Source organism: Triticum urartu, chromosome 2A (assembly GCF_056163025.1).
Source record: "Triticum urartu cultivar PI428250 chromosome 2A, HENAU_Tu73, whole genome shotgun sequence".
NCBI classification, from domain to species: domain Eukaryota; kingdom Viridiplantae; phylum Streptophyta; class Magnoliopsida; order Poales; family Poaceae; genus Triticum; species Triticum urartu.
In genome coordinates, this window is record NC_141874.1 from 530,561,404 (window position 1) to 530,587,539 (window position 26,136).

At 47.2% G+C, this 26,136-nt stretch overlaps 2 protein-coding genes across 2 annotated transcripts; both read right to left on the reverse strand.

Annotated features, from left to right (window-relative positions):
• On the reverse strand, positions 1-780 carry LOC147985751 (uncharacterized). The gene has a single exon (XM_087541722.1). It carries the CDS (start codon positions 778-780, stop codon positions 1-3), a length of 780 nt encoding a protein of 259 aa, XP_087397848.1.
• A 92-nt stretch (positions 781-872) lies between these two features.
• Positions 873-2,876, reverse strand: LOC147985752 (uncharacterized). Its single transcript, XM_087541723.1, has 3 exons — positions 2,290-2,876; positions 1,714-2,212; positions 873-1,652 (listed from the first exon to the last, which is right to left on the reverse strand). Exons 1-3 carry the CDS (start codon positions 2,874-2,876, stop codon positions 873-875), a joined length of 1,866 nt encoding a protein of 621 aa, XP_087397849.1.
• Between the last annotated feature and the right edge of the window lie 23,260 nt (positions 2,877-26,136).

Below are 26,136 nucleotides of genomic sequence, written 5' to 3' on the forward strand. Positions count from 1 at the left end.
TCACCAAGAGTTGCTAAGGAGGACGGCAGGTGGTGACATACAGCTAACTGTAAAACAGGCGGAGGAGTTCTGCGTTCCATGGCCGGGTTGTTTCTTTGCCGGCTGTGTCTCTCTTGCGCTTGTTTGACTTGCGGGCGTCGATGAGGTAGTAGGCTTTGCGTCCGCACAAGGATTTGCTGACGATGAAGGGGCTTCCCATGGGGAGGACAACTTGTGTTGGCCGGCTTGTTGCTGGACGAGTCGGAGGATGACGTCTCCCTTGCGGAATGCGAGGGGCTTGATCTTCTTACCGTGGTAGTGCCTTAGGCCTTGCTGATAGATGGTTGACCGGCTGAGCACCAAGAGGCGTGCTTCTTCAAGTAGGTCGATGCCGTCTTCGCGGGCCTCCTTGGCTTCGGCTTCGGTGTACATCACGACATACGGTGAGTCGAACTCGATGTCGGTCGGGATGACGGCTTCGGCTCTATAGACGAGGAGGAGCGGGGTGAACCCGGTCGAGTAGTTTGGCGTTGTGCAGAGGCTCCAGAGGATGGATGGCAACTCGTCGAGCGAGCTGCCGGGTGAACGAACGAGTGGTTCGACGAGCCGCGCGTTGATGTCGGGTAGAATGAGGCCGTTGGCCCGCTCGACCTGGCCGTTGGATTGCGGGTGCGCCACAGAGGCCAGGTCGAGGCGGATGCCGGAGACGGAGCAATATTGCGCGAGTGCGCCCTGGGCAAAGTTCGTGTCGTTGTCCGTGATGATGCGGTTCGGGATGCCGTAGCGCACCGCGATATCCATGATGAATCGGGCGGCTGTTGGTCCATCTAGCTTCTTGATCGGTCGTGCTTCGATCCACTTGGTGAACTTGTCCACCGCCACTAGCAAATGCGTCATGCCGCCTCGGGCGATCTTGAAAGGTCCCTCCATGTCGAGTCCCTAGACCGCGAAGGGCCAGGTGATCGGGACGGTTCGAAGTGCTGAGGCCGGCTAGTGGCTGCGCTTGCTGAAGCGTTGGCATCCCTCACACTTGAGGACATGCAACTCGGCGTCTTGGAGGGCCGTGGCCAGTATAAACCATGGTGGAAAGCCTTGGCCACCAGGGATCTCGACAAGGTGTCGTGCCCGCACTTGCCCTGATTGATGTCGAGGAGGATCTCAATGCCCTTGTCTTGTTCGACGCAGCGTTGGAAAACGCCCGTCGAACTGCATTTGACGAGCTCGTTGTTGATGATGTTGTAGGCAGACGCCTGGTATTGCACTTGCCGAGCTTCTGTCTCATCTGTGGGCAGAACCCCGTTCTCTAGGAATTCCGAGATGGGTAGGGCCCATGCTGGGGCCGTCACCATGGCGAAGACAGCCACCACGGCGGGTTCCAGGATAGCAGCCCCCGGGGCAGGGATGGCGGCGGCCGGGTCGAGGATGACGACAGCCGGGTCAAGTGTTGCAGCCCCCGAGCCGGGTTGGGCAATCCCCGGGTTGGGTTTAGCAGCCCCCGGGCCGGGTTGGGCAGTCCCCGGGCCAGGTTCAGCAGCCCCTGGGCCGGGTTCAGCAGCCCCCGGGCCGGGTAGAGGCGCGGCCGGGTTGTCCGAGACGAAGATGGACTCGGAGTCCGGGCACGTCTTGACGGATGGTTTGTGCAAGTGCTCGAGGGAGACGCCGGACTGGACAGACTGCCGGGATGAGCCGATCTTGGCCAGCGCGTCATCGGCTTCATTTTTCCGCGCGTGGGACATAGAGGAACTCGCAGCCGTCGAAGAATCCGGACAGCTGCTGGCCGAGGAAGCGGTAGCTTGCCATGTTGGCGTCACGGGTGTACCACTCGCTGGAGCACGAGTGCACCACCAGGTTCGAGTCGCCGTAGCACAGGATTCGTCGGATGCCGAGTTCCTTGGCAAGCCGGAGGCCATGCACAAGGGCTTCGTATTCGGTGACATTGTTGGAGGCGGCGACATGGATCTGGAGCGCATACCGAAGCCGGCCGCCCTTCGGGGAATACAACATGATGCCGGCGCCCAAGCCGAGGCGCATCTTGGAGCCGTCGAAGTGCATGTGCCAACGCGTTGAATTCGGCAGCGGCGGCAGGTACTGGGTCTTGGTCCAGTCGATAAGGAAGTTGGCCAGGGCTTGGGACTTGATCGTGGTGCGGGGTTCGTAGAGGATGGTGTGGCCGGCTAGCTCGATCGCCCACTTGGCAACCCGGCCAGAGGCATCCCGGCAGCCGATGATCTGGCTGATAGGGGCCATGCTGACCACGGTGAGAACATGCTCTTGGAAAACTTCTTGGCGGTAAAGTACACACCATAACACATCTTCTGGTAGTGCGGGTAGTTCTGCTTGGAGGCGGAGAGCATCTCGCTCAGGTAGTAGACCAGGCACTGGACGGCTTGAATCTTGCCCTTCTCCGGCCGCTCGACCACCACCACTGTGCTGACCGACCGTGAGGTGGCGGCAATGTAGAGCAATAATGGCTCCTTCTCACTTTGCGCGACCAGGACGGGTGCGGTGGAGAGCATATGCTTGAGATCCCGGAAAGCCTCGTCCGCCTGGTCATTCCATTCGAACGGCGTCATCTTCTTCATCAGTTGATATAGGGGCAGGGCTCTCTCACCCAGCTGGCTGAGAAATCGGCTAACCCAGGCCAAGCAGCCGGTGAACTTCTGGACATCGCGCAACCGAGCGGGCTTGCGCATGCGCTTGATGGCCTTGATCTTCTCCGGGTTCACCTCAATGCCGCGCTCCGAGACGAGGAAGCCGTGTAGCTTTTCGGCCGGGACGACGAAAATGCATTTCTCCGGGTTGAGCTTGATCAAGTACTCGCGCAGCTTAGCAAAAGTTTCCTTTAGGTCATCGAGGAGCGTGAGGTGATGTTTGGTCTTCACCACAATGTCGTCCATGTAGACGTGGATGTTGCGGCCGAGTTACGGTAGCAGGCATTTCCGCATGTAGCGTTGGAACGTGGTGCCGAAGTTCTTCAGGACGAATGACATAGTGATTTTGCAATATGCCCTGAAGGGCGCGTGATGAAGGACGTCTTCGGGGCGTCGGTCGAGTCTAGCTTTATGTGGTGATAGCCGGAGTAAGCGTCCAGGAAGGACAGGAGCTCACAGCTGGCGGTGGAGTCGATGACTTGATCGATCCGCAGGAGGGCGAACGGATCCTTGGGGTGGGCCTTGTTCAGGCTGGTGTAGTCGATACACATGCGCCAGGTCTTGTTTTTCTTCAGGACGAGGACTGGGTTGACCAGCCACTCAGGGTGGAAGACTTCTGTCATGGGTTTGTCACGGCAGATGTCCTCGTGAAATGACTTAGTCGTGGAGCCATCGCAACGGGTTAGCTTAAAGGGGTTAAACTGGACACGGGGACACGGGAGTTTATACTAGTTCGGCCCCTTCAATGAAGGAAAAATCCTACGTCTAGTTGTGATTGGTATTGCTAGGGTTTCGAAGGCCAGGGAGCGAATCCGCTTTGTCTGGCTCTCGAGTTGTTGTTGTCTGTCTCTAAACCGCGGTCGGGTCGTCCCTTTATATACATAGGTTGACGCCCGCCGGGCTACAGAGTCCCGAAGCCGGATTATAAACGTGTCCGATTCGGCCTCTCTCTTTCTATCTTACTATAAAAGTTACATGACTAGGCTGGTTTACATTTACAGACTGTAACCCGCCTTTGGGCCCACCATAAAGCGCCATCATCTTTACATCTTCATGGGCTTCTAATCTTCAAAGAGTCAACCCAGCTACATAAGGCCGGTTTACATCCATTAGTAATATCCCCAACATTAGGCCCCAGATTGGTTTGAACTTGTTCATGCCAATCTTCCACACTTTAGAAATAATCTTCTCTCTTATCTTCATTTTTGATCTTGTAAACCGCCGTGATGCCAGACTTCAAAATTACGATAAACCGCCGTGACGTCATCCATCCGTTGATGTCGGATATTTCCTTCATTTAATATATATATCCAGTCATCGAGGCAACACCTTTATTAACTTATCCATTTTTTGGGCTCCTTGATTCCCGTACTTGCCATTTTATCACTTCGCCTTATAAATAGGACCGAGGGGTCATTTTCACTGTTTCCATCCATGCCTCTTCGCGTCGTCTTCCTCGCGCCTCTCAGCCTCTGGAGCTCCGCCGCCACCGTCGACCGTCGCCTCTGCTTCGACCTTGGCCGCTGCATCAGCCTGAACGCACCAGAATACTGCGGCGCCCTTCCGCTTCCTCACCAGCTTCGGTAAGTTCTCTGCTTTCTTCACCATAGATCTGTCCTAGGGTTTCGACATTCTTCGCCGTTCTTCCGAAGTTCATCAGTGCTATTCTTCCCTATTCTTCCTTTAATAGATGGACACTTCATGCTTGATGCATCTCTTCCCGTAGCTTACCTACCATAGTCATCACAAATCCTTATGCGCAAAGAACTGATCTAGTCTGTCAGAAATTGCTTCAGTTCTGCACCCCTTCAAGATCCAATTATTTTTGCTTTTCTGTCTTTAGCTTTAGATCCGAAAGTTTCATACATCACTATGAGATCTGTTTCTATGTTCCTGCGAGATCCGTTTCTCCTCGCACCCATATAAGTGGTTTAGCATTGTATAAACAGTCTATGCCATTAGCTCTCTGATAAACCAGAAGAGCATGTTACCTTCACAATTATGCTCCGGTTTAACAGTGTCTGATCAACCCTGTGCTAGCATTATCTTTCTCTCTCATTATACAAGTCTCCGGGTTATACCATTTATCATATCAGCACGTTTCTTATTCCCTTGTCTCTTGTGTATAATCATACGTAATTTATAAATCGGCCTTTCATTTTTCAGTTTGTTCGCTTCGCAATGGCCAAACAATTCACTGCCTGCAACTGGGCTCGTTCCCGGGTTACTGAGGATGAATTGAATGAGATGGTTAGCATCGGCTCTCTGCCTAAGAAAACTGAGATCAAATGGCGAGTTCCAGGAACAGAGAATCCTCCAACCCCAAGACAAGGCGAGGTGGTAATCTTTGTTGACCATATAGGCCGTGGTTTCAAACCACCAGGGTCAAAATTTTATCGAGATGTACTTGCCAGCTTCCAACTGCATCCACAAGATATTGGTCCCAACTCAGTCTCCAACTTATGTAATTTCCAACTCTTCTGTGAAGCCTATTTACAAGAAGAACCAACTGCATAATTGTTTCGGGATTTCTTTCACTTAAACCGGCGCACAGAGTTTGTGAATGGCCCGAACACAGAGCTTGGTGGTGTCTCGATTCAAAAGCGGAAAGAAGTGGAATTTCCTTATGCCAAACACCATAGCCACCCAAAGGAATGGAACCAAACATGGTTCTATTGCAGAGACACTTCGCCTAAGGATGAAAATCCCCTCCCCGGCTTCCGTGATCATAGATTATCCAATACTCACCCAATGCCACAATGCCTGAGCTCTTCAAAAAGGGCAAAATACGCTCCTCAAATCGACATGCTCCGGGCCTTTATGGCAAACGGTTTAACAGGCGTAGATTTTGTGCGTTGTTGGATATCCTGGAGTATCTTGCCGCTAAGCCGGCATCCCGATTTAATGTGTGAATATACCGGCGAAGTTGACGATCCTCAACGCCACTGCAATATCCAATTATCTGAGGAATAAGTTACCGAAGGTGTAAAGAAAATTCTGAATGAATCGAAACTGGTCTGTAGTCAAACCGGTCTGAGTCCCTTCTATACCAAGAACAAACCGCCTGCTGTAAGCATTACACTTCCTCTTCATCTCTAATATCTTTAACTTATACAAGCTGAAACCCTTCTTCTTTATATATATAGGGTGATGACCCTTTCTGGAAACGGAAATCCATAGAGAAAGTGGCAAAGCCAACTGGAGACAAAGCGGTCAAACCAACCCACCCGAAGACCAAAGCCGTAAAACGGATGTCAAAGTGGAAAACGGCTGACCGGATTAATATGGAACTTGATGATGATACTGATGACCTAGAAGTTGAGGTAGAAATTGACTCACTTGGCTCTCTTTTTATGCATCTTGTTAACAATGATCTTCCTCAGGAGGAGGCAGAAGCTAGTCTGGCTGATGACGTAGAGGTAATTACCCTTTCCTACGGTTCAGACTCTATGCCAACACAAAAAACTCGCCAAGCAATCCGAAAAGTAAGCTTTTCTCATCCTCTTGCTCACTTGGATCCAACATTTATTTTGAAGACTCAACAACATGAAGCTCGCCGGACAACCCGGCACAGTGGCCAACAGGTCACCTCTACCGGTTTACCTGATACTCTGGTTCAGAAGTGCCGGTCTGAGGTCTCTCCTACTTCTGACCATTCTTACCCCAAGGCAGGTTATTTCAGATAACCTCTTAATCCGTCTGATTCAAATTATCAGGTGACACCTCCTTCCTCTTCTGGTGAATCGACAGCAACTCAACTCCCCCTTTGAAAACTGTGGCCGGGTGAGTTTATGAAAAATCTTTCCTTTCAATGCGCCCTATATCTTTTGAACAGGATGTTAATCCCTTTTTATTTTGTTTGTAGGGCCAAAGCTAGAGCCAGCAAGAAAGCTCGGGTCACCAATCCGCCAGAAGACCTTGTTGCTGAAGAAGAAGAACCAAGAGGTGAACCAGAGCAGACTGGTGAACCAGAAGGCCTTCATCGTGAAACAACTTTTGATGATCCACCCCTTGACGGCCAATATACTGACAAACCAACAGATGCTGAACCTGCCGCCCCTGATACTGAACCGGCAGAACCAAACCGGGCTAATCCATCATCATCCACCAAAAATCCTGAAGGCCAAGGTGATGACGTTATTATTACTAGAACAGGCGACATCTCTCCTGGTCATCCCGTCATTTTGGCTCAGCATAGTGCCAAAGAAGAGCAAATTGCAAGGGATAAAGGTAAATGGAGCAGTGACTTATCAAACTATGCTCATCTTAACGCTGATGAACTTCATTCCGGCTTCCTAAACCGTCTGCACTCAAACTGGGATTATGAAGCCGGTTTGGTGAATTTGATGAAAGAACGATATGAGGTAAATGCTTCTCCTTTGTACATTGATTTATAGCTTAAATATTATTCCAAGTAGCCTCCAAGAACCGTTTTATGATTGTTAATCATAAACCGGGTCTTTGTAACACTTCAAGCATCCCATCATTGATCCTTGCAAAGGCGTGTCCTCAATCATAGATAAGACTCATGTTTGAAAAAATTTAGATAACATTCTGCAGCATAGCCCCCAAAGGCTGGTTAAACTTGGCAAATTAATCCGGTTTTGAATCCACACCGCCGGTTTAGAACAAACGTACATTAGCCCCCAAGTGTCAAGGATAATGCTTGCATTGTTCTGGAGACTTGTATAGAGGGTAGTATTTGAGAGCAAATAGGCATTAGCCCCCAAGTATGAAGTGGATAACTTGTTATATGCTTTATACTTAGTGCATAAATATGTTGTTTTGTTGAATATACCTTCAATGTTGCAGGCTGAACTGAGAAGCAAAGATGCCCAAAACTCTGACTTGCAAGAAAATGTGAAGTCTCAACAAGCCGAAGCTGCAAAAGCCAAAGAGGAGCTGACGCAGGCCCTGGCCGGAATGGAAAAATTGAAAGAATCCTTCAACCGAGATCATGCTGAATGGGAAACCGAAAAAGCCGGTTTGACCAAAAGAGCTGTAGATGCCGAGGAAGCCCTGAAACCGGTGGTTGAAGAACTAGCCGGTTTGAAGCGCCAAATCAATGCTATGACCTCTACTATCTTTGGTAAGTGTCTGCTTATGTATGTTGCACCAGTCAATGAATCTTAAAACTAACCAAAATATTGATAAAATCTTTGGCAGGAACTCGGATCACTCATCTTGGTGCAGATATGCGGATGAAGCTCAAAGCGGCATATACATTGGTTGAGCAGCTATATTCTGGATCTCAGCGAGCCATTAGTACAGCGGCTTATAACAAACCGGCGCCAACATTGATTAAGGAGACCCTTGAGAAGCTGGGCATGTTACCGGCGCGTATTGGTGAGTTGAAAAGAGCCGCTGCGAGAGCAGGAGCATTAACCGCCCTTATTCGAGCCAAGGCTTGGATTCCAGACATTGAAGCGGAGGATATCATTAAAGGATATCCAGGCGTTAAAGAAGACGGTTCAAATTTTGACAATGATGATCTTCGGCGGATGACCAAACAGATGCTGCCAGCGGCCAGCAAATTGGCTAAGGACACCGATTTGTCCCATTTTCAACCGTTTTATGATGCAGAAGGGAAAAGACAGTCGGCCAATATCCATGAAGTCGAAGAACTTGTGCCTCCGATTCGTAAGCACACTTATGCCCCTGATATTAACCCTTCTGATCTTATCCATGAGGAGGCAGTGTTTCAAGCTTTAACCGGAATCGACTGGTCAACGTCTGATTTCCAGCGGCTGGGGAGGGATGAAGAAGTGCCAACACCAACTGATCCGCAACCGTCAAACCGTCGTGATGAAGAAGACTGATCCGGTCGCCGGTTTATATGGCTACTGTGAAAAACAATGGCACTATTTGAACCGCTTTGAAGCTTCATGTAATAGGATAGCTGAAACTTTGTTTATCTGCCATGCCATCGAGCATGTTTCATAACACTTTGTGAGAATTTGTGTCGTCCTTCAGGATATATTTTATGCATAGCCTATGATGACTTGCCTTCCTAGGTCCAAAAAACTTAAAAGTGTCTAGCGGTTTACCGCTAAACATGTCATAATATCCAAGAAGTATATAGTACTTTAGTTGAATAATCAAGTGTTTGTACAAAAAATAATGTACAAAACATACCTCATTGATTCACCAAACGTGTATACAGCAAAGGTGTTTAACACCAATCCAAGACGTTTGGTAATTTCATCTTCATAATGCCTGGCTATCTATTAAACCGGACCGGTATAACTACCGGATTTTCTTTATAACACTGGTGATTTAGTCAAACCAGACCGGGTCAATGACCACCGGTTTATAATTGATCATGTGCCAACAACTGGTAGTTGGAAAGCAAGCCGGGTCAGGGACGCCGGTTTATCAAAAAATACTTATGATTGTCAACAAACAAAATTCAAATAGGAAAATATGTGAGGCTTTTTACGAGCTGCCAGGCTCCAAATCGAGGCTTTTCAGGGGCTGCCAGGCCTCTGAGTGAAACCATTTAACAAAGCCTTTTAAGATGGGCCTCCAATTAACCAATCATCGTTTTAACTATGACAAGTTCAGGGTCTGTAAAAGATTGACTTGTCAAATCTTCGATGGGTCATGCCAGGATTACCTGGATAGGAGTGGCTTACTTGATGAAGGCAGGTTAACCCGGGGTTTTAGGTGAATACACCAGGCTTCCAAGCCATGGCTTGATAGCCAATTACGAGGGTCCTTTCAGACTCTTTGTTGCTTTGCAAAAAAGAGCCCCCAAGTAACTTTGTGAGCGATGCTCAGCGTGTGCCTATGTTTGAGTTTGTATTGTGTACAATACCCTCTTTGGCTCCACAAGTTTTTCCTTGTGTGGCTGAAATGCCTATCAAGAGGTGTAGCTGTGGTTCAAACATGACCAAGCCCCCTAGTGATTTTCATTATCTTTATGCAATTGCTAAAGCCGGTTTAACAAAGACTCTGCTTTGACCGTTAACTTGTAAAAGCACACATATGATATAAGAAAGAACAGATACCCCGCTTATAACAGAGGCTCCACTTTATTATATGGTATATACACTGTCATAAATATGTACAGGTGAAGAGCCTATGGCTTCAAGTATAGTAAGGCCGAAGGAGAGCTATGTTCCATGGCCGCTTTGTCTCCTCCTCCGATTGACGTGAGTCTTCATGCTCTCGAACATCAATGAGGTAGTAGGATCCGTTGTGCAGATTTTTGCTGACCACAAAGGGTCCTTCCCAAGGGGGGGATAACTTGTGCATATCAGTCTGATCCTGGATGAGCCGGAGCACCAAATCACCTTCTTGAAAGGTTCTAGTTTTAACCCGGCGGCTGTCATAACGTCGAAGATCTTGTTGATAAATCGCCGAACGTGCTGCTGCAAGATCCCGCTCTTCATCCAACAGTTCCAGAGAATCTTGACGTGCCTTCTCATTATCAGCTTCAACATAAGCTGCCACACGGGGTGAATCATGATGGATGTCACTATGCTAGATCAAGCCGGATGTGCTCACGTTGACAGAATTCTTCCATCTCCCTTTTTGATAAATTAGTACCGTTGTCTGTTATAATGCTATGTGGAAAGCCAAACCGGAATATCACCTTTTTGATGAATTGAACCGCCGTGGCTACATCACACTTGCTGACTGGCTCTGCCTCTACCCATTTAGTGAATTTATCAACTGCTACTAACAGATGGGTCTTCTTGTCCTTGGAGCGCTTGAAGGGTCCAACCATATCCAGCCCCCAAGTTGCAAATGGCCACGTAATTGGAATCATCCGCAACTCTTGAGCTAGAACGTGCGCACGGCGGGCAAACTTTTGACATCCATGACATCTTTTGAATAAATCCTCCGCATCAGCATGCGCCGTCAACCAGTAAAAACCGTGGCGAAAAGCTTTGGCAACCAACGACTTTGAGCCGGCATGGTGACCGCAATCCCCTTCATTAATTTCTCGCAAAATCTCACAACCTTCTTGAGGAGAAACACATCACTGAAATGCTCCTGAAACACTGTAACGATGTAACTCCCCGTTGAGTATGGTCATGGACTTGGACCGCCGGATTATCTGTCGAGCCAACGTTTCCTCAGCTGGTAACTCGCCCCGGTTCATGTAATCCAGATATGGGATCGTCCAATCCGGTATGGCATGCAGAGCTGCCACCAACTGAGCCTCCGGATCAGGAATAGCCAAATCTTCTTCGGTTGGTATTTTGACTGACGGATTGTGCAATACATCAAGAAAGACATTGGGCGGAACCAGTTTACGTTGGGAACCAAGACGACTTAAAGCATCCGCCGTTTCATTCTTCCGCCGGTCTATATGGTCCACCTGATAACCTTCAAAGTGACCAGCCACTGCGTCCACCTCTCGCCGATATGCAGCCATGAGTGGGTCCTTAGAATCCCAAGTGCCAGACACTTGCTGAGCCACTAGATCTGAATTGCCGAAGCACTTAACCCGGCTCAAATTCATCTCTTTAGCCATCCGAAGACCGTGGAGTGAAGCCTCATATTCAGCTGCATTGTTAGTACAAGGGAACATTAAGCGGAGGACATAACAAAACTTGTCACCTTGTGGGGAAGTTAATACGACTCCAGCCCCCGAACCCTCTAACTGTCTGGATCCATCAAAATGAATAGTCCAATACGTATTATCTGGTTTCTCCTCAGGTGCCTGTAACTCTGTCCAATCGTTGATGAAATCTACAAGTGCCTGGGAGTTGATCGCCGTGCGGGGTATATATTTGAGCCCGTGAGGTCCAAGCTCAATGGCCCACTTGGCAATCCGGCCAGTTTCCTCTCTATTTTGAATGATGTCACCCAGAGGGGCTGAACTGACCACTGTGATAGGATGGCCCTGAAAATAGTGTTTGAGCTTCCGGTTTGCCATAAACACCCCATACACCAGTTTCTGCCAATGTGGATACCTCTACTTTGACTCAATGAGCACCTCACTGATATAATAAACCGGCCGTTGAACCGAATACTCCTTGCCAGGCTCCTTGCGCTCTACCACAATGGCTACGCTGACAGCCCGGGCATTAGCAGCCACATATAATAATAATGGCTCTTTATCGGTCGGTGCTGCCAGCACGGGTGCTTCCACTAGCTGCCTCTTCAGATCTTCAAACGCCTTATCAGCTGCCTCACTCGAGACAAAGTTATCTGTTTTCTTGAGCATCTGATATAAGGGGATGGCCTTCTCTCCAAGGCAGCTGATAAACCGGCTCAAGGCTGTAATCCGGCCGGCCAGACGTTGCACATCGTTAATACACGTCGGTTTAGCCAAGGACGTAATTGCTGCAATCTTTTCCGGATTAGCCTCAATGCCTCTGTTTGAAACCAGAAAACCTAAGAGCTTGCCTGCCAGGACACCGAAAACACACTTCTCCGGATTGAGCATCATCTTGTAAACCCGGAGATTGTCAAAGGTTTCCCGTAGATCATCTATCAGTGTCTCCTCCTTTCTGGATTTGACCACAATATCATCCACACACGCATGAACATTGCGCCCAATTTGCTTATGAAGGCAATTCTGAACACATCGCTGGTAAGTTTCCTGGGCACTCTTGAGTCCAAAGGGCATGGAAACATAGCAGAAGGCTCCAAAGGGAGTTATGAAGGCTGTCTTCTCCTGGTCCTTAACTGCGATTTTGATCTGATGATAACCAGAGTAAGCATCCAAAAAACACAAATGGTCACAACCTGCCATAGCATCGATTATCTTATCAATGCGAGGGAGAGCAAAGGGGTCTGCAGGGCAAGCTTTGTTTAAATCTGTGTAGTCCACACACATGCGCCAAGTGCCGTTTTTCTTAAGAACCAACACCGGATTGGCTAACCACTCTGGATGAAAAACTTCCACAATAAACCTAGCAGCCAACAAACGGGCTACCTCTTCACCTATAGCCTTGCGTCTTTCCTCATCGAAACGGCGGAGGAACTGTCGGACCGGTTTGAATTTAGGATCAATGTTGAGTGTGTGCTCAGCGAGTTCTCTCGGTACACCTGGCATGTCAGAAGGTTTCCATGCAAAGATGTCCCGATTCTCATGGATGAACTCGATGAGCGCGCTTTCCTATTTGGGATCCAGGTTAGCGCTGATGCTGAACTATTTGGATGAATCGCCAAGAACAAAGTCAACCATTTTAGTGTCTGTAGCTGATTTGAACTTCAATGCTGAATCATGTTCCGTGGTTGGCTTTTTTAAGGAGGTCATGTCTGTCGGATCAACTTGCTCCTTATAGAATTTTAACTCCTCCATGGCACAAACTGACTCAGCATAAGCCGCATCGCCTTCTTCACACTCCAAAGCAATCTTTCTACTTCCATGTACTGTGATAGTCCCCTTATGACCTGGCATTTTAAGCTGTAGGTAAACATAACATGGCCTTGCCATAAACTTAGCATAAATCGGCCACCCAAACAAGGCGTGGTACGGACTTTTGATCTTCACCACCTCAAATGTTAATGTTTCTGACCTTGAATCGTAGTCATCTCCAAAAGCTACCTCCAGAGCTATCTTACCAACAGGATATGCAGACTTACCAGGCACCACACCATGAAATACTGTATTCGACGTTTTAAGATCCTTATCTGTCAACCCCATACGGCGCAATGTATCATAATACAAAATATTGATACTACTTCCTCCATCCATGAGCACTTTAGTGAACTTGTATCCCCCAACTCGAGGGGCTACCACCAAGGCCAAATGACCTGGATTATCAATCCGGGGTGGGTGATATTCTCTACTCCACAAAATAGGTTGCTCCGACCAGCGTAAATACTGAGGTACTGCCGGCTCAACAGAGTTGACTGCCCTTTTGTGAAGCTTCTGATCACATTTGCACAAACTAGTAGTGAAGACATGATATTGCCCGCTGTTCAGCTATTTGGGATTGCTCTGATAACCCGACTGTTGCTGCTGCTGCTGACTCCCCTGATGGTTGTAACCTCCCTGGTTGCCTTGGTGTCCTTGATTGACGTGTCCGGTTTGATTGCCTGGAAACCCTGAACCGGAACCACCACTTCCGTAACCCGACCCGTGGAAACCTCCTCCTGAACTGCCGGGCGGGCCGTTGTCATATTGGAACATATTGGAATTCTTGAAATCCCACATGATATAACAATCTTTCCAGAGATGTGATGCCGGTTTATCCTTCGATCCGTGCTTTGGACGGGGCTGATTTAACAAACGCTCCAAACTGTTGCCTGGACCTCCACCCCTCTGGGGCTGCTTGCCTTTACAGCGCTGGCCATTCTCCTGCGCGTTGGTATTTGCGACAAAGTCCAAACCACTGTCGGCCTTGCACTTACCAGCGTTTACATGGCCGGCCGGATTATGTTGTTGGCCTTTGGCATTGCCGTTCTTCTTACCCTTGTCCGGTCTGTCCTCCTCTGAATCTGGATCCTTGGTATTATCTGAATCGACATATTTAACCAAAGTGGCCATGAGTGTTGACATGTCGTTGCAGTGACGTTTGAGCCTTCCCAACTTCTGTTTCAGCGGTTTGAAACGGCAATTGCCCTCTAACATTAACACTGCGGTGTCTGCATTGATACGATCTGATGAATGCAAAATCACCGAGACCCGCTTGACCCAATGGGTCGCGGACTCCCCTTCCTCTTGGACACAAGCGGCCAGATCTACAATTGACATCAGCTGCTTACACGTATCCTTGAAGTTCTGGATAAACCGATGCTTCAGTTCGGCCCATGATCCAATAGAGTTGGTCGGCAAGCTCTTCAACCAAGTGCGAGTTGTTCCTTCCAACATGATGGTGAAATATTTAGCACACACCGCCTCATCCACATCTAACATCTCCATTGCCATCTCATAGCTCTCCACCCACGCCTCTAGCTGCAAATCGGCGGTGTAATTTGGTACCTTATGAGGCCCATTGAAATCCTTGGGTAGTCGCACATTACGCAAAGCAGGAGTTAAACATGGTACCCCTAAGGAACTGAACATCGCTCCTGGCTCCACGGAGGCGGTGGGGTAAACCGGAGTATGTTGTCGTGCTTCGTGTCGAGCTGTCAACTCGGCCTCTCGACGTGCGCGGCCATGGTCCACAACATCTTGCGCATTAGCACCTCCCCCAGCTGGGTTGTTCCCTCGTGGCAAATTTCGGCGATGTGCACCACTGGACACGGCCGGTTCGTCCTCCACGTGTCTGTTATAACTCCGGCTTGGACGGGGAGTGGAATGAATCCTCTCACGGCTATGTGAATATGCTTGTTGTTGATTTCACACTGTCTGAAGGAGATCCCTGGCCCGACGCACTTCCACTGCAACTGGTGACTCGCCGTCAGTTGGGAGGGCCGCCAGGCGTGAAGCGGTGGCCACAATGTTGTCCAACGGGTTGGAATAATGCCCGGGAGGCGTTGATGGTACAACGTTGTTCTGGCGAGGCAGGTCCGTCGTGCGCGGCTGAACCGGTGCTCCTGCTCCCGGCGCCCCCGCCCGGTTTAGCGTGGGCTGGTTACCAGCTCCTGCGCCTGGCGTGTTGAAAAGATTCTGCGACTCATAAACCGATGGGAGACGTGATCGGTACCTTCTTCTCATGACTTCCTCTGAAGCATTCTGATCCAGTCTAATACGGTAAGCATGTGCTTCCAACTCGGCCCGCTCCGTAGCCATCCTGGTATTCTCTGCTGCCAGGTCCGCTTTAGCCTGGGCTATCTGATCTTTCACCTTTACAATCTCCGCCTCGTGCTGATCCTTGGCTGCTGCGTCTACCTCCACGGACATCAATGTTGCCAGAGCGTCGAACAAATCATATGAGACTTGGGCCGGAGGTGGCACCGAGCTTCCTGCCCCCGCTGGTGTGGCCATCACTGAACCGGAGAGCATTGCTGTGGAAGTAGATGAATGAGGCGCCGATTGTGTGCCGGCCATGAAGATGGCGGCCCAGTTTGGGAGACCGGGGGAATCCGGAATACTGTTGCCCTCGGATCCTCCCTCGATCCGGCCGTCCTGCAACTGGTAGAGCGATTCGGTTTCTCCAGAAGACTCGTCATCAGAGTAGACTACGGTTTCTCCATCGGACACCGGTCCGTCCTCGTACCCCGATCCATGGACGAGACCTATGAAAACATGCCTTGCCTCGGGCTGAACCGGCGAAGAACTTGCACGCCGAGCCGTTTCGATGATGTTGGTGCAGATGTCCGGCTCAGGGGCCGGTTCGCCGATCTTGCCGATGAAGATGTGAATCCCACCAAAGGGGACCCAGTACCCGTATTCGATTGAATCGGCCTCGGGACCCCATCCTGCATTGTCGATGTAGAGCTTGCCGCGGCGACTCTTCGTCATCCGGCCCACAGTGTATCCCTTGAGTCCATCGAAGCTGCCCTTCAAGAACTCAAAACCATCGTGCGATAGCCCCACGGTGGGCGCCAACTGTCGTGGGTTTGTCACGGCAGATGTCCTCGTGAAAGGACTTAGAGGGGTTAAACCGGACACGGGGACACGAGAGTTTATACTAGTTCGGCCCCTTCGATGAAGGAAAAAGCCTACGTCTAGTTGTGATTGGTATTGCTAGGGTTTCGAAGGCCAGGGAGCGAATCCGCTTTGTCTGGCTCTCGAGTTGTTGTTGTCTGACTCTAAACCGTGGCCGGGTCGTCCCTTTATATACATAGGTTGATGCCCGCCGGGCTACAGGGTCCCGAAGCCGGATTATAAACGTTTCTGGTTCGGCCTCTCTCTTTCTATCTTACTATACAAGTTACACGACTGGGCCGGTTTACATTTACAGATTGTAACCCGCCTTTGGGCCCTCCGTAAAGCGCCAGCATCTTTACATCTTCATGGGCTTCTAATCTTCCAAGAGTCAACCCGGCTACATAAGGCCGGTTTACCTCCATTAGTAATATCCCCAACAACTTCCGTGATGAAGCCAGCCATCAAAAGCTTGGCGACCCCTTCACCGATGGTTCTTCTCTTCTTTTTGGAGAAACTTCGTAGGGATTGGCGGATAGGCTTGACATCCTTGCGTACGTGGAGTTTGTGCTCGGCGTACTTCATCGGAATACCCATCCCGATTCTCACGGAGGAAGTCGATGAGCTCGCCTTCCTCTTTGCTGTCGAGGTGGGTGCCAACAACAATGTACTTGCAGCAGCTAGGATCTTCCGGGTTCAGCTTGACCTTCTTGGTCTCCTTGCAGGGCTCGAACGAGGCTTCGTCGGCTGGCTCATTGGCCGGAGCCGGCGCGGCTGGTATCTCGTTGGCCAGTGCGATGATCTGGTCGAGCTGGCGCCACTCCTCGGCTATGACCAGTGGCTCGGCCAGTCTGGCGCCATACCGGGCGCACTCCAGGGACTTGCGGTAGTCGCCGGTGATGGTGATGAGACACTTCGGACCCGGAAACTTCATCTTCGGATAGCCGTAGTGGGGGACCGCCTCGAACTTGGCAAGTGTAGGTTGGCCCAGCAGCGCATGATACGCGCTGGATAGACCCACCACCTCGAACCAGAGTGGCTCGCGCCAGAAGTGGTCGCTGGTGCCGAATAGGACGTCTAGCCGGATCCGGCCGATCGGGAGTAGGAGAGGCCGGGTACGATGCCGTGGAAGATCGTTCAGGTTGGCTCCAAATCTTTGGCTTCAAGGCCGAGCTTGGTCATGGTATCGTGGTAGAGGATATTGATTCTGCTGCCGCCATCGATGAGGACCCAGGAGAACTTGCACGTGCGCCGGGGCGCGAGGATGGTAGGGTTGAGGACGAGGGCGTAGCCACCCGGATTCGGCATGACAGCCGGGTGGTCTTCCCGGGGCCAGGTGGATGGGTGCTCCGACCAGTGCATGTACTCCGGCTTGGCCGGGATGACGGTGTTTACCTCCTACCGGAGCAGGCGCTTGCTACGCTTGTCGTCGCCGAGGCTGGTGAAGATGACGTAGGTTGCGTTCTAGTCGGGGTAGACGTCATCGCGCATTGTGCCGCCAGCCGGAGGCGGGGGAGGAGGAGGCGGAGGTGGCAGCCCCGCCCCTGGAGCCAGAGCCGGAGGAGGTAGGATGTCACCCTGCATGATGTGCTTGGTGATGGCGCATAGCTGAAGCGTGTGCATGGACGACCTCGCGCCACTGTGGTGCTTGGAGGGTGCATCAATCATCTCCTTGATGCTCATGGCGGGTTGCCACGCGTCTTGCCGGTTTGCCGACATTTGGCGGGTGGCTCAGCCGCAGGTTCCGGTTCGGCGGCCGCGATGAGCCGGTTGTCGTAGCGCTGAGCTGGCTGGTCCGCCTTGCGCTTGTTATTCTGCTGGTTGTTCTGTTGTTGGCTTCTTTCGCCGGCCGACATGGGAGGGGGAACCGGCTTCGCCTTGCCGGCTTCGTCCAGCGCCACCTGGTTCTTCATGGCGGAGTCGGTGTTGGCGTACTTATCCGCCGTCACCATAAGCACGCCCATGGTGGCCGGCTCGGAGCACAAGAGCTTGTGCTTGAGGAGGGTGCCGTCTCGGCACCCGCTGATGAAGTACTCGATGGCCTGGACTTCGTGGATGCCCTCGCAGTTGTTCTGTAGCTCGGTCTAGCGCATGAGGTACTCGAGTCCGGTCTCCGTCGACCCCTGCACGCACATGGCAAGCTGGCTGGGGCGGCCGTGTCACTTTTAGGTGCCAGTGAAGTTGCCTACGAAGGATTGCTCGAAGTCGACCCACGTGTTGATGCTGCCCGCCGGCAGGCTGTTCAACCATGTGTAGGCCGAACCCTGGAGCATGAGCGAAGCATAGCGCACGGTGAGACGGCGGTTGCCGCCCGCGATGCCGATGGTGGTGGTGTAGTCGATGAGCAAATCATTTGACTTGACGGTACCATTGTACTTGGGGGTGTCGCGGGGGAGCGTGAACCCTTTGTGGAAAGGCTCATCCCAGATGCGCGGACCAAAACAAGTCGGCCCGTGATACGTCCATTTTGCATCATGCTTTTATATCGATATTTATCGCATTATGGACTGTTATTTCACTTTATGTCACAATACTTATGGCTATTCTCTCTTATTTTACAAGGTTTACACAAGTAGGGAGAATGCCGGAAGCTGGAATTCTGGTCTGGAAAAGGAGCAAATATTAGAGACCTATTCTGCGCAACTCCAAAAGTCCTGAAACTCACCGGAACGTCTTAAAAGAAATAAAGAAAAATCCACGCCAAAGATGAAGGCCAGGGGGCCCACACCCTTCTCACGAGGGTGGGCCCCCCCCCTAGTGTGCGCCCCCTACCTCGTGGGCCCCCTGGTGGCTCTCTGATGCCCATCTTCTCCTATATGAGGTCTTTCGATGAGAAAAAAAATAAAAAGGAACTTTTCAGGACGAGACTCCGCCGCCACGAGGCGGAACCTTGGCGGATCCAATCTAGAGCTCCGGCAGAGCTATTCTGCCGGGGAAACTTCCCCTCCCGGAGGGGGAAATCATTACCATCGTCATCACCAACGCTCCTCTCATCGGGAGAGGGCAATCTCCATCAACGTCTTCACCAGCACCATCTCATCTCCAAACCCTAGTTCATCTCTTGTATCCAATTCTTGTCTCAAATTCCGGGATTGGTGCTAGTAGGTTGCTAGTAGTGTTGATTACTCCTTGTAGTTGATGCTAGTTGGTTTATTTGGTGGAAGATCATATGTTCAGATCCTATATGCATATTATTACCCCTCTGATTTTGAACATGAAAATGCTTTGTGAGTTATTACGTTCGTTCCTGAGGACAAGGGAGAAGTCTTGCTATGAGTAGTCATGTGAATTTGGTATTCGTTTGATATTTTTATAAGATGTATGTTGTCTAGCCTCTAGTGGTGTTATGTGAACGTTGACTACATAACACTTCACCATTATTTGGGCCTAGAGGAAGGCATTGGGAAGTAATAAGTAGATGATGGGTTGCTAGAGTGAAAGAAGCTTAAACCCTAGTTTATGCGTTGCTTCGTAAGGGGCTGATTTGGATCCATATGTTTCATGCTATGGTTAGGTTTACCTTAATACTTTTGTTGTAGTTGCAGATGCTTGCAATAGAGGTTATTCAAAAGTGGGATGCTTGTTCAAGTAAGAACAGCACCCAAGCAGCGGTCCACCCACATATCAAATTATCAAACTATCAAACGCGAATCATATGAACATGATGAAAACTAGCTTGACAATATTCCCATGTGTCCTCGGGAGCGCTTTTCCTATTATAAGAGTTTGTTCCGGCTTGTCCTTTGCTACAAAAAGGATTGGGCCACCTTTATGTACTTTATTTACTTTTGTTACTTGTTGCTCGTTACAATTTATCCTATCACAAAACTATCTGTTACCACTTATTTCAGTACTTGCAGAGAATACCTTGCTGAAAACCGCGTATCATTTCCTTCTGCTCCTTGTTGGGTTCGACACTCTTACTTATCGAAAGGACTATGATAGATCCCCTATACTTGTGGGTCATCAAGAATCTTTTCTGGCGCCATTGCCGGGGAGTGTAGCGCCTTTGGTAGGTGGAATTTGGTAAGGAAAAATTTATATAGTGTGCTGAAATTTACTGTCACTTGTTACTATGGAAAGTAATTCTCTGAGGGGCTTGTTCGGAGTATCTTCACCCCATCCAGTGGAGCAAAGAGTTGCTCCTCAACCTACTAAACCTATTGAAAATGAAACTCCTCTTGAATTTCCTTCGGTATGATGGAAAAACTGCTAGATAACCCTTTTACAGGAGATGGAACAAAGCATCCTAATGAGCACTTAATATATGTGGATGAAGTTTGTGGATTATTTAAGCTTGCAGGTATACCTGATGATGTTGCTAAGAAGAAGGTCTTCCCTTTTTCTTTGAAGGGGGACGCATTGGTATGGTATAGGCAATGTGATGATATGAGATCATGGGACTATAAAAGATTGAAGTTGGAATTTCATTAAAAATATTACCCTATGCATCTTGTTCATCGTGATCGCAATTATATATATATAACTTCTGGCCTCGCGAAGGAGAAAGCATCGCTCAAGCTTGGGGGAGGCTTAAATCAATGTTATATTCATGCCCCAATCATGAGCTCTCAAGAGATATAATTATGCAAAGTTTTTATGCTCGGCTTTCTGAAAACAATCGCAACATGCTCGATACTTCTTGTGCTGGCTCTTTTATGATGAAGACTATTGAATTCAGATGGAATTTATTGGATAGAATTAAATGCAACTCTGAAGATTGGGACCTCGACGAAGGTAAGGAGTCAGGTATGACACCTAAGTTTGATTGTGTTAAATCTTTTATGGATACCGATATTTTCCGTAAGTTCAACACTAAATATGGACTTGACTCTGAGATAGTAGCTTCTTTCTGTGAATCTTTTGCTACTTATGTTGATCTCCCTAAGGAGAAGTGGTTTAAATATCATCCTCCCATAGAAGTAAAAGTAGCTGCACCTATTAAAGTTGAAGAAAAGACTGTCACTTATAATGATCCTATTGTTCCTACTTCTTACATTGAGAAACCACCTTTCCCTGTTAGAATAAAGGATCATGCTAAAGCTTCAACTGTTGTTCGTAAAAGCAATATTAGAACTTATACACCTCCTGAGCAAGTTAAAGTAGAACCTAATATTGCTATTGTTAAAGATCTCTTGTCTGATAATATTGATGGGCATGTTATTCAGTTCGAACATGAAACTGCTAGAATTGCTAAACCTTGTGCTAAAGATAAACATAGACCTGTGGTAGGCGTGCCTGTTATTTCTGTTAAAATAGGAGATCATTGTTATCATGGCTTAAGTGACATGGGTGCTAGTTCTAGTGTTATACCGCATACTTTATATGAAGAAATTAAGAATGAAATTGCACCTGCTCAGTTAGAAGATATTGATGTCACAATTAAACTTGCCAATAGAGATACTATTTCAGCAATGGGAATTGTTAGAGATGTTGAAGTCTTGTGTGGGAAAACTAAATATCCTGCTGATTTTCTTGTTCTTGGTTCCCCACAAGATAGCTTTTGTCCCATTATATTTGGTAGACCCTTCTTAACTACTGTCAATGCTACCATAGATTGCACAAAGAATGTCGTTACTGTTGGCTTGGATGATATGGTTCATGAGTTTAATTTCTCTAAATTTAGTAAACAACATTGTGAGGAAGAATTTCCTAGTAAGGATGAAATTATTGGTCTTGCTTCTATTGCCGTACCTCCTAGTGATCCCTTAGAAAACTATTTGCTAGACCATGAAAATGATATGTTCATGAATGAAAGAAGGGAAATAGATGAAGTATTCTTTAAACAGGAACCTATTCTGAAACACAATTTGCATGTTGAAATTTTAGGGGATCCTCCACCACCCAAGGGTGATCCCGTGTTTGAGCTTAAACCTTTTCCTGATAATCTTAAATATGCTTATCTTGATGAAAAGAAGATATATCCTGTTATTATTAGTGCTAACCTTTCAGAGCATGAAGAAGAAAGATTATTGAAAACTCTGAAGAAGCATTGTGCTGCTATTGGATATACTCTTAATGATCTTAAGGGCATTAGTCCCACTCTATGTCAACATAAAATAAATTTGGAAGCAGATGCCAAACCAGTTCGTGATCCTCAACGACGTCTGAATCCTAAAATGAAAGAAGTGGTAAGAAAAGAAATACTAAAGCTTCTGGAGGCAGGTATAATCTATCCCATTGCTGATAGTGAGTGGGTAAGTCCTGTCCATTCTGTCCCTAAGAAGGGAGGTATTACTGTTGTTCCTAATGATAAAGATGAATTGATTCCACAAAGAATTATCACAGGTTATAGGATGGTAATTGATTTCCGCAAATTAAATAAAGCTACCAAGAAAGATCATTACCCCTTACCTTTTATTGATCAAATGCTAGAAAGATTATGCAAACATACACACTTTTGCTTTCTAGATGGTTATTCTGGTTTCTCTCAAATACCTGTGTCGGCTAAAGATCAATCAAAGACTACTTTTACATGCACTTTTGGTACTTTTGCTTATAGACGTATGCCTTTTGGTTTATGTAATGCACCTGCTACCTTTCAAAGATGCATGATGGCTATATTCTCTGACTTTTGTGAAAAGATTTGTGAGGTTTTCATGGACGACTTTTCCGTCTATGGTTCCTCTTTTGATGATTGCTTGAGCAATCTTGATCGAGTTTTGCAGAGATGTGAAGAAACTAATCTTGTCTTGAATTGGGAGAAGTGCCACTTTATGGTTAATGAAGGTATTTTCTTGGGGCACAATGTTTCTGAAAGAGGTATTGAAGTTGATAAAGCCAGGGTTGATGCTATTGAAAATATGCCATGTCCCAATGACATCAAAGGTATAAGAAGTTTCATTGGTCATGCCGGATTTTACACGAGGTTCATTAAGGACTTCTCAAAAATTTCTCGGCCTCTGACTAATTTATTGCAAAAAGATATACCATTTGTCTTTGATGATGATTGTGTAGAAGCATTTGAAATACTTAAGAAAGCATTAGTCTCTGCACCTATTGTTCAGCCACCTGATTGGAACCTACCCTTTAAAATTATGTGTGATGCTAGTGATTATGCTGTAGGTGATGTTCTAGGGCAAAGAGTTGATAAGGAATTAAATGTTATCCATTATGCTAGTAAGACTCTAGACAATGCTCAAAGAAATTATGCTACTACTGAAAAGGAACTTTTAGCAGTTGTATTTGCTTGTGATAAGTTCAGATCTTATATTGTTGATTCTAAAGTAACTATTCACACTGATCATGCTGCTATTAAATATCTTATGGAAAAGAAAGATGCTAAACCTAGACTTATTAGATGGGTTCTCTTGCTACAAGAATTTGATTTGAATATTGTTGATAGAAAGGGAGCTGAGAACCCTGTTGCAGACAACTTGTCTAGGTTAGAAAATATTCTTGATGACCCACTACCTATTAATGATGACTTTCAAGATGAACAATTAAATGTTATAAGTACTTCTCGTAGTACTCCATGGTATGCGGATTATGCTAATTATATTTTTGCTAAGTTTATACCACCTAGCTTCACATACCAGCAAAAGAAAAAGTTTTTCTATGATTTAAGACATTACTTTTGGGATGACCCACATCTTTATAAGGAAGGAGTAGATGGTGTTATTAGACGTTGTGTACCTGAGCATGAACAGGAACAGATCCTACGCAAGTGTCGTTTCGAGACTTATGGAGGACACCACACTGGAGATAGAACTGCACATAAGGTATTGCATTCTGGTTTTTATTGGCCTAATCTCTTCAAGGATGCCTGTAAGTTTGTCTTGTCTTGCGATGAATGTCAAAGAATTGGTAATATTAGTAGACGCCAAGAAATGCCTATGAATTATTCACTTGTTATTGAACCGTTTGATGTTTGGGGCTTTGATTATATGGGACCTTTTCCTGCTTCTAATGGGTACACACATATTCTAGTTGCCGTTGATTACGTTACTAAGTGGGTAGAAGCTATTCCAACTAGTAGTGCTGATCATAACACTTCTATTAAAATGCTTAAGGAAGTTCTTTTTCCGAGGTTTGGAGTCCCTAGATATTTAATGAATGATGGTGGTTCACACTTTATTCATTGTGCCTTCTGTAAAATGCTTGCTAAATATGATGTTAATCATATAATTGCATCTCCTTATCACCCATAGTCTAGTGGTCAAGTAGAGTTGAGCAATAGAGAGATCAAATTAATTTTGCAAACGACTGTTAATAGGTCTAGAAAGAATTGGTCTAAGAAACTTGATGATGCGTTATGGGCTTATAGAACTGCATACAAAAATCCTATGGGTATGTCTCTGTATAAAATGGTTTATGGAAAAGCATGTCACTTACCTCTCGAACTAGAACATAAGGCATATTGGGCTATTAAAGAGCTTAACTATGATTTTAAACTTGCTAGTGAGAAGAGGTTATTTGATATTAGCTCACTTAATGAATGGAGAACCCAAGCTTATGAAAATGCCAAATTGTTTAAAGAAAAAGTTAAAAGATGGCATGAGAAAAGGATACAAAAGCGTGAGTTTAATGTAGGTGATTATGTATTGCTATGCAACTCTTGTTTAAGATTTTTTGCAGGAAAACTTCTCTCTAAATGGGAAGGCCCCTATGTTATCGAAGAGGTCTATCGTTCCGGTGCCATAAAAATCAACAACTTCGAAGGCACAAATCCGAAGGTGGTAAACAGTCAAAGAATTAAACATTATATCTCAGGTAATCCCATAAATGTTGAAACCAATATTATTGAAACCGTAACCCTGGAGGAATACATGAGGGACACTTTCCAGAATGTTTCAGACTCCGAAAAGGAATAGGTATGTGGTACGGTAAGTAAACCGACTCCAAAACAATTTTTAAGGCAATATTTCTCTGTTTTGGAATATTTAGAAAAATATAAAAATAAGTAGGAGTCTGGGAAGGACACGAGGGCCCCACGAGGGTGGTGGGCGTGCCCTACCCCCCTGGGCGCTCCCCCCTACCTCGTGTGCCCTCCGGACTCCGTTTTCTTGCACGTTACGTATTTTGGTCGGTAAAAATTCATTATATATTCTCCCGAAGGTTTTGACTCCCGTATCACGCAAAAATCTCCTGTCTTTGTTTCGAGCTGTCCTGTTGCAGATTAAATCAACTTGTCTTCCCAGGATTCGGAAGGAGAAAGCTATGTGGATGACTACTTAGCAAATCCAAGGGTCTATGGAGATGTGGAACATAATGGATGGACCATGGAGGAAGAAGAGGACTATGAACCCAAGGGGAAGGAGGAGACAAGCTCAGATGAAGACGAAGCACCATTACCTCAACCTGGGGACATGCACGTGGAGTTCAAAAGGTCAAGTCTCCCCGATAGGGTAAAGAAACCCAAGTTCGAGTTTATCCCTTTTCGTCTCTTGCAGGAAAATAAGCAAGACCTATGCAAAAAGATATTAAACCTGGAGTGGGAAGTTGGTGGGCTGAGGGATCAAAATGTCGTAGCACAAATTAAGGGAGAAGACTAAGCCATCAACTAAGCCAACCTCACCACCACCGTCTCCTCCAACAAAGAAGAATTGAGTATCTGGGTATGGGCACTCCCCTTGGCAACTGCCAAGCTTGGGGGAGGTGCCCCGATATCGTATCACAATCACAACTCTTATCTTTACCATTTTTCTTTGTTCGATCCTATTAGTAGTATCTTGATCTAGTAAAATAAAGTTTATGGCATGATCTAGTTTTGAGCTTTGCTTTATGATCCCTCTATGTAATCGAGTCCGTGAGCTATATATAATAGAGATTAGTGTTGAGTCAAGGGCTTGGTTATTTTGCCATGATCTTGGGTGAATAAAAGAAAAGAGGAAAAGAATAAAAAGAAACAAAGAGTTCATATTGATCCTATTGAGAGTAATGACTTCACATAGAAAGAGTATGATGATTAAAATTTGTTGGGAGTTGGCAGACATAGCTTTGGTCATTGTTGCAATTAATAGGAAGTAATAAGGAAAGAGAGGTTTTCACATATAGATATATTATCATTGACATCTTTTATGATTAGGAGCACTCATCAAAATACGACATGCTAAAGAGTTGATG

Excerpts from the sequence above, each read along its gene's own strand:
- LOC147985752 (XM_087541723.1), bottom strand. The coding sequence starts at position 2,876 with ATGGACGACATTGTGGTGAAGACCAAACATCACCTCACGCTCCTCGAT. Across the intron at positions 2,213-2,289 it reads TACCCGCACTACCAGAAGAT|CCAGATCATCGGCTGCCGGG; the intron begins GTGTTATGGTGT and ends GGCCCCTATCAG. Across the intron at positions 1,653-1,713 it reads ACGGCTGCGAGTTCCTCTAT|TCTGTCCAGTCCGGCGTCTC; the intron begins GTCCCACGCGCG and ends TCATCCCGGCAG.
- LOC147985751 (XM_087541722.1), bottom strand. The coding sequence starts at position 780 with ATGGATATCGCGGTGCGCTACGGCATCCCGAACCGCATCATCACGGAC.